The following is a 17,575-nucleotide window of genomic DNA, read 5'->3' on the forward strand; positions in this document are numbered from 1 at the left end:
CCCCCTGGGCTGAGTGAGTGAGTGCACAGAAATAGCCTCCTCCCCGCAGCTCAGGCCCCACTGTTCACCCACCCCCAATTACAGAGGCCCTCCCTGAGCCCCCCACAAATCCCACACACACTGCCATGGACACAGAGCAACACCAAGCTCAAGGTGATACACCCTAGCAGTCCGGGGCCTACAATGGCCTCTCTGTCCCCCTACTGTCCCCAGGACTCCCTGGAAAACCCCACTCCTTTTCCAAGGCCTGGTTCCAGGCTTTACCTCCCCATACACGCCTCTCAGGTAGGACTGACCCCACGTTCTTGTCCCACTACAGAGGCCGACTTTGAGCTAAGCTACCATGTGCTTATTCCACTGCTCAACGCGTTTGCCATCCCCTGCCACGACTCTGTCCCCAAGCCTAACCCAGCACTCCAAGGCTACATGAATGGGCGAGCAAATGATGAAGGACGGCTTAGGTCTGCCTTCACAGACTCCCCCCGGGGAGGGGGCCGATGAGCACACAGATACCGTGCTGCTTACTCCCCGCGCTGCTCGGGGCTCTCCCCTCACACACCCCCGCCCCCCCGCAGGACCACGCTCAGGGCTCCCACCGCACCTGCTGCTGACTGCAGGCCCCGCCCACCGCGCCGGGACACAACGCCCCACCGCTTCTGCACTAACTCCTCGTGTCCGTGTCCGTGCCCTTCACCGCTCAAGTCACGGAGCTCGGCTGGTCGCGCCCCGCGCGCTCTCCTTCCGCGCCGGCCGCGGCTCACCTCCAGGTAGGGCAGGGGCGTGTCCAGGTTCGGCGGGTAATCCTGCAGGAGCCGCTCCTCGTCCAGAAACTTGCCAGCGCGGCCCCGGGAGGGCGGCTGGAAGAGCCCGTAGTTGAGCGCGTCCTGTAGGCTGTGGTTGAGGGCGCAGAGCACGCGCTGCTTGGCGGCCCACACGGGCGCGGCCGGGTCCAGGCGCAGGCACTTCTGCGGCGGAGCGGGCTCATGAGCGCCGACCGGCCCTGCCCGGCAACGCGCAGGGCATCAAGTCCCGGGGTCCCCGCGGGAGCCCCGGGCTCGGGAGCCCCGGGCTCGGGAGCCCCGGGCTCAGGAGCCAGGGCTCGGGAGCCCCGGGCTCTGGAGCCCACGCCACGGACCCCGCTCCTCTGTGTCCAGCGGGTGGGGCCCCGCCTCCGAGGGCGGTGCTTCCCCGGACCCCGCCCCCGGCGGGAGATGGGGAGGGTCCCGGCGGAGGTGGCGGGGGAGGGGTAAGTAGCCGCTGGCCCGGGATCTCCCGCGCCCGGCTCGGAGCACGCCGGTGGGGGGCTGGGCGAGGAGGGCGGGGGCGCTGCGGTGACCGGGGCGGCGGGGCTCACCGTCTGCTGAAGGTCCGGGATGCCGACGCGCACGACCACGGCGCTGGCCCCGGGGCCGTCCATCCCCACGCAGGGGCCGGGGCCCGGGCTGCTCGCGGCCCGGAGCGGGGCGCACGGGGATTCCGCGCGGCTCCCCGGCCCCCCCTTGCCCCCCGCCGGAGCCCCGTCGGCCGCGCTGTGCGGGAGGGGGCCGGGGGGGGCTGGGGCCGGGGCCGGCGCGGGGGACAGCGGCGCCGAGGGCTCCGCAGGAGCGGCGGCGGCGACGCGGCTCAGCTGCATGGGCCCCGGCGCGGCGCGGCGCCTGCCTTCCCCGGGGGCGGGGGAAGGGGGAGGGGGCCTTCCCGGGGGCGGGGAAGGGGGAGGGGCTGCGGCGGGAGGGAAGCGGGGGTGGCCCCGGGCTGTGCCGGGGGCGGGGGACTATGCAGGGTCCTGGGGTCAGGTAGGAGGATTCGTGCGGGAGGGTGCACCGGGGGCGGGGGGAGCCCTAGGCCTTGCTTTGGGGGATGGCTGAGCAGCGAGCCTCCGCGGACCACCGGGGAAGAGGAGGCGAGGAGAGTCCCCGAGCTGGGGTGGGGGCCGCGTCGGGCACGAGGATCACAGGTAGGGCAGGAAGGGGAGAGAAAACCAGAATGAGTTTCCGGGGGTGGCGGCTTCTGCCCACTCTGCCGACCTCCCCACCCCGCCCCACCCCACTCGAGGCCCGGGGGACGTGAAGGGACCGATCCTGCCCCAGTCCTGGGTTAGGACGGTGGAGACCTCGGGCGGGGTTGGGGCTGGTGCCCTCCCACTGCTAGAGACAATGAGCCCCACCACGCCGAACAGTGCTCAGTGCGGCGCCCCCACCCCTGGCCGAGTTTGGGGAGTTCGCTCCGGACACTGAGGCCCGCCTCTCCCTGTCCCCCTTCTCCAGGCTCCCAGGTCCGCCTAGATCCAACGCCTGTAGCCCCCTCCTCGTCACCTTAGCGACGACAGGATGGGGGCGCGACCTATGAGGAAGGGCTTAGGGGAGGGGGCGCTACTAGTCTCCACCTGCGACGGGGAAGTGAATTTTAGTTTTATGCGTTGTCGTGGCAACGCGGGAGGGGGTGATGAGTGGGCGGAGGACAGGGGAGCGCAGTGAAGAAACTAGCTCAGGCACCACCACCCCAATGGTGCGTGCCAGGCGCCCCCAACCCTGGTGAGCCTCACAGAACTACCCCAGTGCTGCGAAAACTGTGCTCCCAAGACTCCTGAGAGCAAAGCAGCCACAAAACATCGCAATATCCCTGTACTCTGAAGAAACAGTCTCTGACTCCCACAGAACTCCCCCAACGTGCCTTGACTCCCCCCATAAAAACAGGCCCTGGCCCTCCTAGCAGAGCTGCTCACCCTTCCCGAGGACACACTTGGCAACCTTCAGAGAACAGCTCAGCACAGGGACACCCTCTGGAGCCTGGTAGAAAAGCTGGCTGACCCCAGCTTCCCCCCACCCCAGTCCCCCTGCAACAACAGCCCTGATTCCTGAGCCTCCCAGGAATAAACTTGAATGAACCCACATACACAGAAAACCTCTCCACCCCTTCCCAAGGCAACCTAGAAACACCTTAGCCCCACAGGGGACAGTGTCGGACACCTCCTCCCAGAACAGCTCACTCCCCACGGAGCAGCCTTGACCCCATCTGGTTACCACAACCACCCCCATACCCATCCCTGTGCCTCCACCCCAGAGCCGGGGCCCCCTTCCCAAGGACCTGCTCTGACCCCTGAGGGAACCTGGTGCTCTCCTCCCCCCACCCCACCACCACCCGTTTAGGAAAAATCTCTGCATCCCAGGACCCCCACTGACCACTCAGAGCCGAATGTCCAGCGCTGTCTGTGGGCTTGGTCCTGCTTTCTCCCCAAGCTGGGCAGACCCTCCCTGCCGGAAAGTGTGGCCTGATGCCCAGGCCTCCCACCCCTGTCTAGGCTCTTCCCAAGGCCACTGGCTTGGCATGAGTGAGGGAGCTGAGGGTCCCCTGGGGGCTGGGACAGGATGGGAGGGGTGGGGAAAGGGGGGAGCAGGAAGGGGCTGTTGGAAACCCATTTATCTGCAGGAAGCACCTTGGGAAGCACGAGGGTTGGATTTCCTGGCCCAGCCCTGGAGAGGAAACGTGCTTCCCGCCCTCAGTGTCTCCACCATCTTCCTGCCCCTTCCCTACTTCCTCCCTTCCCCGTCACCCACAGCAGCCCTGCCACCCCTCCCACCACCACCTCCACCTGCCTTTACTCTCAGTTGCCAGCCTTTCACCCCCCTGGGACCGCTGCCAGGCTGTGGACATTCTCACCAGAGTCATTGACTCTGAGGGAGCAGCAGGGAGGAGGCTGCACCTCTCCACACCGGGACTCAGCAGCCGGAGGCCTCTGAGACCTCCCTGCAAAGCTGCCCTGGGCCTGGATGGCCACCCGCCTGCCTGCCCACCCAGCCTGGACCTCATGGGGCCCTTCAGCCCGCCCAGGCCTCCCCATTCTATCCCTGCGCTGTGGCTGTCCAGCCTCTCGGGAGAAAACCTCACATCTTTGCTGATAAGCAACCAACACACTCATGTCTCCAGGCTCAGCTGGGCTCAGCGCTGGTTCCATAGAGAGCCTGGCACAGAAGATGGGCTCATAATGAAGGAATCCGAGCTGCACACTCCCCCGGCACCACCACCTCGGCAACAGCAAAAATAACACTCCCAGAAGCACCGTACCCACATTACGGCCTCCGTCCCTGCAACGCGGTGGATTTAGAGGCGGAAGCCAAGGGGCAGGGCGTCTGTGCCCTTTATTTTGTGGAGAATAAAAGACCCCGGCCTCCTCCTCACCTCCCCCAAGCGCCCTGAGCAGCCCCTGGCCACCCCTCCCTCAGTAGGTCCTCCAGAAGCCACCTCCCAAGCACAGAACCCTTTGCCTGCCCCTGCCTACCTCCCTGGCCCAGCCCTGCCCCCTCTGCTCTGTAGTCTATCCTTGAAGATGAGGGTTTACCAGGCCCCATGGTCTCACTCCTTCCATCAGGACCAGGATTCCAGAAAGATCCATCCTTCTCACCGACCACGCTTGTTCTCCGTATTCTCCCACCACATGGATTCAGACACAAACAGGCTTCATAGGGACTGGGGGAGCTCATGTGGGCAAAACACACAACAGTGCCTGGTACAGGGCAAACCCAGGCCTGGATACCCCAGCCCACCACCCCACAGCTGCCCTAGACCCATGGGCGCAGCAAAGGTCCAGCATTCACTCGGCTGCCCTTGCTGCCCCATACCCTCACTGGATCCAAGGCCTGGCCCTCCTGGCAGAGTCATTTGCCTCATCTGAGCCTCAGTTAAGCTCAGGTGTGTCCCCCTCCTGCATCACACCTTGCTACACTCCTGGGGCCCACTTCCTCACCCATGTCCCTCTCCTCCCCTCCCACCCGCCTCAGCCACAGTGACCTGGCCCTAGTCAGCCTTATGCTTTCTCTCTTGTCTCACCTGATTCCCCTTGAACCCTCACGCCCCTTGGTTTCCATGACAACTCGTGGGAGGAGTGTGGTTCTCCCTGTCAGGCCCACCCCACCTGCGCTTCTGCTTCCCCAGTCTAGTCTTTGCCCAAGTGCCCCCCACCCCCCACCCCATGGGACTCCACCCCACACTCTGACCTACTTCTCTTTCTTTCACAGCACATGCTGTGTTGTAACCCACTGTAATTCACCTGTTAGTTGTTCATTGTTCAGTACCTGTCTTCCCCAGCAGAAGGTAGGCTCCCAGTGCTTTGCCCGGTTCAGGGATGTCCAAGGCCCTGGGACAGGGAGTGCCTGGTGCGCAGTGGGTGCTCACTGCACAAATCAAAGCTTCCACCTGCATTTGTAAGCTGTTCACACCCAGCTTCCTCTCTTCAGATCAGACCCTCTCCCCAACTCCAGAGCACTTGGCATGAGGCAGGATTTCTGGGTGCTCAGTTGACTATAAACTCTGGATCGGGGGTCTCTCATGTGGGTAAATTTTTTATTGCTTCTAGTTGTTAGTATGTATCAGTGTATGTAGGTCCTATTTCATCCTGAGTTTGATTTTTTAAATTTTATTTTTCTAGGAATAGAAATCTATTTCTAAAGAATCGGCTTCTCATTTTGTCAATCATCTCTATTTTATTGTGTTCTGTTTATTTTTCTCTGCTTTTCCTTTTATTTTGTTATGATTCCTTTTCTAATTTCTTGAAAACACACATTTAACTCTACTTTTAGTCTCTCTCTTTTCTGACAATGAGCATCTAAAACTATAAATTTCCAAGTGCCACGTTAGTCCCATCCCTTAAGTTTTGATGAGTCGTATTTTTAATTTCATCTCGTTCTGATTTTCTAACATCAATATATTTTTTGGGCTTGGGAATTACTGAAAAATATACTTATTTAAATTTTCAAATGTATACTCTTGGAGGGAGGACTAACCCTAAATACTGATTTCCTATTTTATTGCATTATGGTCAGAGGAGATGGTCTGCTCAGTGCTGGCCTTTGGGGATTCTGTGAAGACTTTTCTTTGTGGCCATATGCATGGTCTGTTTTTGTAAAGCTGTCCTATCTGTTCAACAGCAATTATTGGATGCAAGGATATACATATTCCATTGATAGCTTGTTAACTGTATTATTCAAATATTCTGTGTCCTTTCTAATTTTCCATCTGCTTGACAGTGGCTTTAGCAATCTCTCCATGAAATTTTGCCTATTTGGGGACTTGTTTTTAAATACTGACAGGTTTAGGATTATTATAGCTTCCTGACAAACTTTTCCTTTTATCATTATATGGTATCACTCTTGAGCCCTCACAAGTCTTTTTGCCTTAATTTTATTCTTTCCAATAATTAATATAGCCATACCACTTTTTTTTTGTAATATATATATATATATATATATATATATATATATATATATATATCCCATTATTTTCCTTTTATGTTTTGTATACTTAGGTGTGCTTTCTGGTAAATAATATGTGTAGCTAGATTTTTTTTAAAAAATAAATCTTACAATTTTTAACCTTTAATGGTGTGTTTATTATGGCTAATGATATGTTTTAAATTATTTTTACCATCTTGTTTTGTGTTGTCTGTCTTTTGCTCTATGCTTCTCTTTTCTCCTTTTCTGCCCTCTGTTCAAGTTTTCCTTATTCTCCTTTTCCTCAACTTCCATTGGTTTGGAAGTGATGCATTCTCTGTCAATCATTTTCATAAATACACTTCAATTTTCAACATGCACAATTAACAAAGGCTAGACTTCATTAATATCCTACCTTTCTTCCACATAATAGTAAGACTTTAGAATACTTTAACTGTAATCACTCCTCATCACACAGGTTTTTGTTCATGTTGTGTTTGACATCCAAATTAATTAGTCTTATTACTATCACTATCACACAGTGAATGCTTGTTTAGATTTAGCCACATGTTAATCAGTTTCTTTACTCACTATTTCTTCTTCTTCTTTTTAAACTTTTATTTATTTTAAGTGTGTTTTTCCAGGACCCATCAGCTCCAAGGCAAGTAGTTGTTTCAATCTAGTTGTGGAGGGTGCAGCTCACACTGGCTCATGTGGGGATCGAACCGGCAACTTTGTTGTTAAGAGCACCGTGCTCTGACCAACTGAGCTAACCAGCCACCCCCACTATTTCTTCTTACATGTCATTCTTTCCTTCTGGGTTGAATTTTCTTCTTCCTGGAAGTACATACTTCAGAATTTTTTTTTTAAATGAATGTCCAATAGTGACAAATTCCTTCAGCCTTTGAAATGTCTTATTTCACACCAATTCTTGAATGATAATTTTTTTAGCCAGTGTAGAATTATACATTGACAATTATATTCCTCTCAATACTTTGAAGATTTTTCTCTCTGTGTGCTGTTTTCTGGATAATTTTCCTAATTCTGACTTCCATCTCACTAATTCTTTCTTTGATTGTGTTTAATCTGCTGTTAATCCCATCCATAGAGGTTTTGTTTTGTTTTTTGTTTTGTTTTGTTTTTCTTCATAGGGCTTTCAATTTCAATAATCATAGAGTTTGTTTCTAGCAACCCTATTTTGGTCCATTATCAAATCTGCCCTGCTTTTTCTTTATATTGTCTTTATTAATTTAATCAATTTTAAAAATTTTTCTGTCTTTAATCATTTCAAAAATATTTACTTTTTAATTCTCGTCAATAGTTCCATTATATGAAATTTTTGGTGGTCTAATCCTGTTCTCTGTGTTGCCTACTGACTCTCACTCATGGTAGATTATTTCTGTGAGAATTTTGTGATTTGGATTGTGAACTCATTTGGGGCTGCATATCAGGGAATCCTGAGCAGCCAAGATGTGTCCCTTCTGAGGAGGACCACTAGCCTTGGACTTCTTTTATGTTAATTTCTTGTTTTGGTAGCCGTGGGGACTACAAAGGGTAATATAACTCAGACTCCATAGATGATGGAGACAAGCAATGGTTATTACTCCACGGGGAGACCACCACAAGACTTTGTGAAAATTGCTTAAATAAAAAAGCAATATGCAACCCGAGTTAATGAAAATAGATTACTCACTAAGGTTTTTGAGTGCTACATGTCATTCTAAGTGTATGACATGTATTAACTCATTTAGTCATTACACAATCACTGAGCAAGCCCCATCATTTGTCCTCATTTAACAGATGAGGAAACAAAAGCAAACTAGAGCAAGTAACTTGTCCAAACTTACGTATGGCTAGTCAGTACGGAAACCAGGATTTGAACCATGGCAGTTGGCCTGTGACCCCAGCAGGGCCAGTAAGAATCCTGCCCCTCTCATAAGTAGGAAAAGAAAATTTCCAGTCTTTGGATACGTAGGAGAGATGTGAACTTAGCAGCTACTGGTGACCAAAGACCAGCCTTGAGAAGAAAGCAACACTGAGAGAAATATAAATATGGGAGACAAGGATGGTTCTGAAGGGGTTTGAGTCCCTAAATATAGTCCCTGGAATCTGATAGCACTTCTGATTTTCTTGCATTTGGTCTTAAGAGCCAATAAATATCCCTTCTCTGTTGAAAGCCCACATAATGCAGAGGCTGAAGGCATAGCTGTGGGCCAGCTGCCTGGATTAGAATCCCAGCTCAGCCCCAAACACCCAGGAGGCCTGGGAAAGCTTCTTAGCCTCCCTGTGTCTCTGTGTATGCTCTGTAAGTTGGGGACAATGGCAGGAATTGCTTCGTATCCTCATTCATTCTGGCCTTGTTTCAGGCTGGGTAGGAGGCCAGGTGCCTGCCTTCTGGGCTCACTCACATGTGCCTGGCCTCCTGAGCCATTGTGTGGGGTAGTTGAGAAACGTGGAGGGAAAATGCTTACTGTACGCCTGGCACATTGTAAACCTGAGGAGCACCTCTAGTCTAGGACTTCTATTGGAGGAAACACTCAAGTTTTTATTATCATCATAAAGCTGGTTTCTGTCATCTCCACCAAGAAGTGCATTCTAATGAGTGCCCTTCACATGCTGTGACAGAGCAGAGTGAGGCTGAACTTGGCTGTCTGTTCTTAGGAAGACCATTAGATTTCAAATGCTGTTTTAACAGCAAAATTAAAAGTGAGGAATATCTGCCTGGTTAATTTCACATTTAGGGTTCCAATTACTTTTTCTTTCAAGACTGTGGTTTTCTCTACCATGTTTCCTTCCTCCCAAAGATCACTTCCTATTCAAGAGGTTTGGGGTTCATTATTATTATTATTGTTATTATTGTAAAAATACATAACATAAAGTTTACCATCATGGCCATTTTTAAGTATACAATACGTTAGTGTTAAAAAGAACAAAGTATATTTTTAAATAAGCCCACCTTAGTGCTGGAAGACAGGCAAATGGATTATGGAGTAATAATTTAAAGGAACCTCTGGGAGACGATGCAGATGGGATCCGGAAGTGGAAAGGCCAATAGAAGCTGAAGACTTGGCCACACAGATCAAATGATATGGAGGCTGCTGGAGAAGGGACCGTCTCAGCACAGTGGGTCCTGCTGCAGTGCAGGCGGGGACGGGGGGAAGGGGCTCCGCTGATGCCCCCGCCAGGGCACACAGCTGTCCCCAAGTAGATGGAGGGACTATGGAGGTGGAGCTGTGCCTGCAGCAAAGGCTTAGCTCTTTACAAAAAGGTGGCACCTAGCCCCTCCATCTGGACTTTCTCACTTTCTGCCAGCGAGCCCCCAGGCCCACCCTCATCCCAAAGGGAAGCCCTCCCAAGGATCAGTACCACCCAGTCTGTTCTTTTTGTTCGCGTGTATTCCCTTTTATCAAAATACCACATTTTGCTTATCAATTCATCTGTTATGGGCATATTTGAGTTGTTTCCAGTTTGGGACAATTATGAATGAAACTGCTACGAACATTGTGTACAGTTTTTGTGTGGACTTATGCTTTCGTTTCTCTTGGGCGTCTATTTAGGAATAGAGTAGCTATGTCTTACGGTAGACGTGTGCTCACTTTTCAAGAGATTGGCAAGCAGTGTTCCAGCATGGTAGTACCATTTCATTTCATCTTTTGCCAGGTCCTCCACATCCTTGCCAACACTTGGTATTGCCTGTCTTTTTTATTGTAGCCATGTTACTGGATGTGTCTGGGTATTTCTTTGTGTGTTTAAATTTGCATCTCCCTGATGACTGATGAAATGGAGCCTCTTTTCATGGGTTTATTGACCATTCACATGTCTTCTTTTGTGAGGTGTCTATTCAGTCTACTGCCCATTTTTTAAAAACTGGGTAGTTTGACCTATTGAAATTTAGGAGCTCTTTATATAATATGGATACAAATTTTTCGTAAGATATGTGTACTGCAAAAGTTCTCTAATTTTGTGGCTGGCCTTTTCACTTTCACAATAGTCTCTTTCAAAGAACAAGAGTTTTTCATGATTATAGAATCCATTTTCCCCTTTATTGTTCATATTCTGTGTGTTCTAAGAAATCTTTCCCTACCGCAAAAGCACAGAAATTTTCTCCTGTGTTTTCATATAGATGTTGTAGGGGTTTTTTTTTTCAAACACATGGACTTTGGGGGAGGGGAATATTGGGGAACAGTGTGTTTCTGCAGGGCCCATCAGCTCTAAGTCGCTGTCCTTCAATCTAGTTGTGGAGGGCGCAGCTCAAACCAGCAACCCCATTGTTCAGTGCTCCCGCTCTAACCAACTGAGCCATCGACCACCCCAGAAGTTGTAGTTTTAACATTTATGTTTAGGTCTGTGATTTAATTTAAAGTTAAATTTTGTTTGCGATGTCCAGAAAATGTTGATGTTTGTATTTTCCCTTTATGGATGTCCGATTGTTTCAGACCACTTAAAAATTATTTTAAAGTATTTTTATTGTGGTGAAATATATATAATAAAATTTACCATTTTAACCAAGTGTAAGTGTACAGTTCAATGTCATTAAGTACATTTACATTGCTGTGCAGCCATCACCACCATCCATCTTCAGATCTTTCTTATCTTCCCAAACAGAATCTCTGTGTCCATTAAACACTCACTCTCCTCCCCCTCCCCCTGGGAACCACTATTCTGCTCTCTGTCTCTATGGATTTGACTCCTCTAAGGATGTCACAGCACCATTTTTGAAAAAACTTTCCTTTCCCACTGAATTGTCTCTGTACTTTTGTTGAAAATCAGTTGACATACATGTGGGTTTATTCCTGAACTTTCTATTATTTTACCATTTATCTATATTTATATAGTTTCTCTAATACCACACTCTTAGTTTCTATAACTTTGTAGTACATCTTGAAATCAGATAGCATAAATCCTACAACTTTGTTCTTTTTAAATTTTGTTGGCTATTCTAGGTCATTTTCATTTCTATGTAAATTTTAGAATCAAACTGTCAATTTCTACAAAAACAACCCACTGGGAGCTTGATTGGTATAGCATTTAATCTATAAATATATTTAGAGAGAATGGACATCTTAAGAATATTGATTCTTCCAATGTATGAACACAGTATATGCTATAATTTATCTTGGTCTTCCTTAATTTATCTCAGCAAGGCTTAGTAGTTTTCAGGGTAGAGTTCTTGCACATTTTTGTTACATTTATTCCTAAGAATTTTGTTATTTCACATTACTGCAAATGAAATTTTTTAGTTTTATTTTATAATTTTTGGTTGCTAGTACATAAAAATACAAATGATTTTGTATATAAACTTTGTAGCCTATAACCTTGAGAAATTCACTTAGTTCCAGCAGCATCTTTATACGTTCCTTAGGATTTTCTACATTAACAATCAGTTCATCAGCAAATAGCACAATACTTCCTCCTTCTGAAATTTTTACGCCTTTTTATTTCTTTGTCTTGCCTTATTATATTGGCTAGTTTTAGTAATCCTGTTTGGGATTTGTTGTGATTCTTGAATCTAAGGAGTTATGTCTTTCATCAAATCTGGACATTCTCTGCTATTATCTTTTTGAATATTATGTCTCCTCAGTATCTCCTATTAAACATATATTAGACCTCATGGATGAACCTTGAAAACATTATGTGAAAGGAAATAAGCCATTCACAAAAGGACAAACATTATATGACTTTACTTATATGAAGTATCTGGAATACAGTTTCATAGAGACAGAAAACAGAATGGAGGTTACAGGGGCTGGGGGTGGGGGGAGAGAATAGGGAGTCACTGTTTAATGGGTAGAGTTTCTGTTTAGGATGATGAAAGAGTTCTGGAAATGGATAGTGGTGATGGTCCCACAGCATTATGAATACATTTAATAAAATTGTAAAGTGTGAAATTTTTTTAAAGATTAAAAATTTTTTCAATATGCTAGGCCTTCTCATTCTAACTTCTGCAAAGGGTTCTCATCTCCTAGTCTATCTATTTTGTATTCAGAGTAATTTCTTCAGACTCATCTTCTAGTTCAATAATTCTCAGCTGTGTCTAGCCTGCTATTTAACCCGCCCATTGAAATTTCAACTCTTATATTTTTCATTTCTAAAATTATGTTTTGTTCCTTTTCAAATCTAGCAGATGCTTTTCTTTTTCTTTTCTGATTCTTTCCAGTAGTTTCTCATTCCTTGTTCAGGTTTTCAATCTTTTATCTCTGTGAATATTTTTAGCATACTTACATATTTTGTGATTTTAGACTGTGATCTCATTTGGCGAATCCAGTCTGTGGGAACCTGGAGGGACTAAGCTGAGACTGGAGGCCTCCAGAGAAGGTGTGCACGTGCTCCCGCCAGGCACCTCACTGCTGCCAACCTGCAACCACTTCAACTAATTCCAAACCACCCAGGTAGTATGTATTTAAAATCCATACCCATTTGAAGGTAAATCTGTACTTATGAATTTTGAGGGAGATTCGATTTCCATCTGTGGTGAGGTCATTACAAAATCTTTCATTTCTTTCCTACAAAGCAGGGTTGTTTTCCCTAGTCTTTCTAGCTTTGCACTGAAATTATGGGTCTTTAAAAGTCCTGACTTCGTGTGAGAATCTAAATTGCTTACTCTGTTGTCTTTCGTTTCCACTTCATTTTGTGTCTCTGGGGATATCTCTTGCTTTCTTTCAAGCTCAGCTGTACATTTAAAAGAATTTTTATTATATTTTTATCAGCATTTCCAAGTGCTTTGCAATAGAGGAGTTTTAGATTATATTGGTGGAATTGTTTTTCTTATTCAGCTACACAGCCAGCACATATAATGATGTTTTTTGCTGGAGAGATATTAAATGAATCCATAAATGAACAGAAGAATATACTGCATTTGAAAATGTTTATCACACACATGCACACAACCCCCAAAGTATGAGGCACTACCAATAGAGCAGTGATCAGATGGGTCCCACCTGGTCAACATGTTTTCATTCCCTGCGGACCTTGGCGCCCTGCTCATGGGTCATCCAAGTTCTGACGTCACCCATCTCCATTCCTAGCATCATGGCCTCCCAGTTCCGTGACCTCTCATCTCACTGATTGTAGAAGCTAGGATTTGGGTGTAGATTGCAGATCCTGTGTGGCTAGTCTGAGCTCAAAGGGATTTAACACATGGAATTTGTGCCCACAAAGTCATTGGGAGGACTGAAACATCTAGTCTGAGCTTCTAGAAATACACTCTCCCCCAACACTACCATAGAACTGGTCCCTGGGGAGTTACTCTTGTTGCCAGAGTCAGCAAACTGAGGTGTCAAAAAGCTGACGCCCCAACTGCTGGCTCCAGCACCACACCTCCTAGCCTAGCTCTGTACTCCCCAGTTCCTTTTTGCACCTAGGACTGGCCACGTCACAGGGTTCTGGAATTGACTTGGGCAGAAATGACATGTGCCACTCCCAGGTCTGACCCACAATGCCTCTTGCCTATCCCTGAGTGCACGCTCTTCTCCCTTCCATGGTGACCTTAAATCCACATGTCAAAAATGGCAGCACTTCCTTTGGCCTGGGACCCTAAATGACTGTGTGAAGCAGGGAGTCCCTCCCCCATCCCTGCTTATGTTGCAAACTGGACTCTCTGTGAGCAAGAAACAAATATCTATTGTACTCAGTCACTGACATTTGGGGGTTAGCTGTCAAAGTAGCTGGTGTTTTCTCAACACCAGAAGGGGAGGGGAGCTCGGAGCCTCCACTGGGCTTCCCAACTGGAGAGACCTTGCCTGGGTCAGCAGGAAGTGTCAGCCATCTGCTCAGTACATCTATCCAAATGATATGTGAACCAGAGAAATTAACACGATAGTCACATACCCGATGTGTCTATTGTGGCCCACAATGCATGTCTCATCTGACCTCCAAATTCCCCTTCTGATCAGCGGACTGGGGAGGGGATGGGGAATCAGTCTGGGAAGTGGAACTAGCTCAGAGCCAGAGACCAACAACCCCTGAGAGCCTGAGGTACCCGTCCCCTGACAGGGAACAGCCATTCTGGGCAGAGTCAGCAGCTCCCTGCGGGGGAGGCCAGGGGAAGACAGTCTAGCCTTGGGTGTTTCCGCCAGGTCTTTCCCTCTGGTGGGGCCTCTGGTCTGCGAATGACTCATGTCCAGGAATTGGAAGGGGAGCTGACTCTCCTGCATTGTGAGTCAAGTCCGGGCCACGTTCCTGAGACGAGGATCTTTCCGCCGACACTCCCATCTGCACTGACACTGCCCTGTTTTTGTTCCAAGGGTGACTCCACGGCTAGTGAGCCAAAGGTCTCTGACACCACAGCATTCTTCTTGACCATCATGGTGACGACGCCTGCCTGGCCACATGGCCTCTGCCACCCCAGTATCTCATCCCTCCATTTCATTCCGCCCTACAGAGGCCAGCCTCCCAGAGCCTTTCAAAGCTGCTGCTGCCCCTCACTACTCCAAAGTACGTCCCTCATGTCTTGTGAGGGGGTGTCCTCAGGCCCTCTCAGAGGACAATGTGGGGACAACTGAGCACGTCAAGTACAATATACTCTTGTCTCTCTCAGCTTTTGGATGCCTTTTTCTCCATTAAACCAAGGAGTTTCCAGCATGTCAGCTGCACTCACATGGATTTTAATTAGAGCACAGACGGTCAGCACCACCCAGCCCCCTGGATCCAGAACCTGTGCTCACCGTCAGGTCAGCTGGATGGAGGACCAACTTCCCCAAGCCCTATGCCTGCACGATGCCAGCTGCCTCCCAGCCCGCCACACCAGGCCACACGGCAGACGTCCTGGCTGACTGAGCCCACGGTCTGCTGCCTGCAGCCACTCCGGGGACCAAACATTGGATCTGTTGGAGAAGATGTGCTTTCCAAGCTCTAGTTCCTTGAAAGCACCGGAAAGGAAACACTGTCCCACACCTGGGCAGAATTCCTTCTGGGACGAAGTTAACATTCCTGATAAAATGCTCACATGATGGGCTGATGAGCTTTAATGATGTATGGATGGTTTTGTGGACCAGTCGGCCACCCACCTGGGTGTCATTCACAGGAGTGATCTGTCCGCAGAAGTGATTTCTGTATCTGGTCTGATACTGATACTCCCTCCTGCCCTGGGTGGTCTCGGGGTCCTTCCCTTTACATGCACCTGTCATAAAACCTGACCTGCTTGTGACTCGACCGTCTGACAAGCTCTTCACCTCTACACCTTATTGTCACCCAGGTAACCCCTGTCTTCCCCAGGCCTCAACTAAGATGCCCCTGTGGAAGACTGTGGGGACAGAGTCCCAGAAAGCAGTTTCCAGGCTCTTGGCCTCACGTGGAAAGGTGCTGGCTTGAGTAGTTGATGGCCGTCAGCTGTGGCTGATTGACCGACAGCTGTAACCAGTTAGCCAATTCGCCACTGACATAACTGCCGAGGCTGCGCTGGTTGGTGAGTCAAGAGTGGTGTCGAGTAAGTCGGTCGGTTGGCAGGCAGAGAGGTGGACAGCAGGTTGCAGGTCGTGTGACTCCAGCCTCCAATGAGATGATAGTGGTATGACTCCCCTATCTATGGCTCCATGGGTGTTCCTTTTTGGCCTAGCCATATCCTGCGTTCTTACGTGGGGAGTGGGACCAGAGACCCCGGAGGCTGCCCCGCACGACAAATGGCGAGCGAGCAGGGTCTCCCGCACAACAGAGACCCTCCCTGCCTGGAAGTTCTCATGGCCCCTGCCCAGCACCGCCGAGCACCCACATACTGACGGTAACAGTAGTAATAATACACACTTGCCATGTGCCAACTGGGCTGTCTCACCTGTGTCAATTAGTTGACACCTCCCACCAACCAGGATGAGTGCATTCGATTATAAGCCTCCACTTACAGGAGCCCAACTCACACCTGGGCAGAGGGGAGGGGCAGGGGCAGGGAAGTCCCCACTGAGAAAGTGACATCCCAGTGGACCTGAAGATGGGAACGGAGCCATGCCATGGGGTCAAGACTTCCAGATAAGACACAGTGAGGTCAGTGCCGAGGCCATAGGATGCAACTGACCTGCAGTCAGGGGGCGGAGCTGAGGGGCAGCTCCACACAGTGCCACCTCACACAGCCACACCACTCCTGGGCATTGCCCTCCCATCTGCTCGGAGCTGCCCCCCTTTCCCATGGGCACCATTGGCAGACTTTATTCAGGTCTGTCACATTACATGCATGGACCACCGCGATGACATTTTGCAGTGGGGAGAGGTGGACTTGATTCTGAGCACGAGCAACTGGGGATAGACAGTGATGGGGTTCAGGACACATTACCCCAAAGGATGGCACCTGGGCATGTTTTAAGCTGAAGGAGTTTGAGAAAACAGCAGAAGCAAAAGGTCACGGACCCTGCCCCGCCCCTGAAACAGGCCATCAAACCCTCATGTGAGAAGCGCCCCCCATGCCTGGGGCAAAGGAGCATCCTTCTGCCAAAGACAAAAGAAGCAGGGCTATGAGGAGCACCCACTGCACACAGCAACCTCACACACCTTGACCTGGAACACGGCGGGGGGGGGGGGGTTATCACTGTGTGAGGGACATAAATGGTAAATGTCTAGTACATTGCTTTGTTTACCTGAAACTAATTTTGAAAAAAACCTGAAATACTCAGGTTTAACTGTTTCTCTGGGACCTCATTTCCTTACAAAGGCTCCCATGTCACGTAAAACATAACATTAATTTGTATGCTTTTCTCCTGATCATTCTTCATCAGTTTGATTTTCAGACTCAGCCAGGGATCCTATGAGAGTCAAGGAAAACTTTTTCTCCCCTACAATAGCCAAGGAACAGGTGGGGTCAATGGATGGAAAATGACCAAGAGGAAACATCAGGGGTGAGGGAGGTTCTGGCTAAATGCACCCAGCAGGATTATTGATGAAGGCAGGCCAGTGATCAGACACCACCTGGGGTGGGGGTGGGGGGAAATCAAGAACCTTATCAGATACTGAGGGTGGAAGGTTCTTGTTAAAACTGGATTTTACAAGGAAGGTGTGGGGACAGAGCCCCAGAAAGTAGTTTACAGGCTCTCGGCCTCACGTGGAAAGGTGCTGGCTCGGCTGTGGCTGATTGGCCATCGGCTGTGGCCGGTTAGCTGATTGGCCGCTGGTATAACTGCTGCGGTTACGGAGGACTGCCGAGGATTGCCGAGGAGCCGAGCAGAGCAGAAGAGAAGAGCTGAAGAGTGCAGAGTCGTCGGTCGGTCGGTTGGCAGAAAGGCAGACGGCAGGTCGCGCATCCAGTGGGCCTAGCCTCCAGTGAGACCATAGTGGTGTGACTCCCCTACCTATGGCTCCGTGGGTGTTCCTTTTGGCCTCACCATATCCTGCGTTCTTGTGTGGGGAGCGGGAGCAGACCCCGCAGGCCGCCCCGCCTGAAAAATGGCGTGGCG

General features: G+C 49.6%; 1 protein-coding gene and 1 long non-coding RNA gene across 5 annotated transcripts in view; one reads left to right on the forward strand and one right to left on the reverse strand.

The window, feature by feature from the left end:
* SHANK3 (SH3 and multiple ankyrin repeat domains 3) overlaps positions 1-1,633 on the reverse strand; it is a 47,006-nt gene extending 45,373 nt beyond the window's left edge. For both annotated transcript variants that reach the window (XM_074326677.2, XM_074326676.2), the window contains exons 1-2: positions 1,355-1,633; positions 762-965 (exon numbers count right to left, since the gene is read on the reverse strand). In XM_074326677.2, the coding sequence (XP_074182778.2) occupies positions 762-965; positions 1,355-1,633 (483 nt within the window). The remainder of the gene's footprint in view (positions 1-761; positions 966-1,354) is intronic.
* On the forward strand, positions 61-17,399 carry LOC141570217 (uncharacterized). Of its 3 annotated transcripts, none has more exons than XR_012494228.2 (3): positions 61-767; positions 12,443-12,592; positions 14,447-17,399. It is a non-coding gene; the product is annotated as an uncharacterized LOC141570217 (long non-coding RNA). The 3 variants fall into 3 exon arrangements; XR_012494227.2 differs by lacking the exon at positions 61-767 and adding an exon at positions 1,080-1,246; XR_012494229.2 differs by lacking the exon at positions 61-767 and adding an exon at positions 1,841-1,954.
* Positions 17,400-17,575: the final 176 nt, after the last annotated feature.

Source organism: Rhinolophus sinicus, chromosome 1 (genome assembly GCF_057876585.1).
Source record: "Rhinolophus sinicus isolate RSI-liver-muscle chromosome 1, RSI-T2T, whole genome shotgun sequence".
Classification (NCBI taxonomy): Eukaryota; Metazoa; Chordata; class Mammalia; order Chiroptera; family Rhinolophidae; genus Rhinolophus; species Rhinolophus sinicus.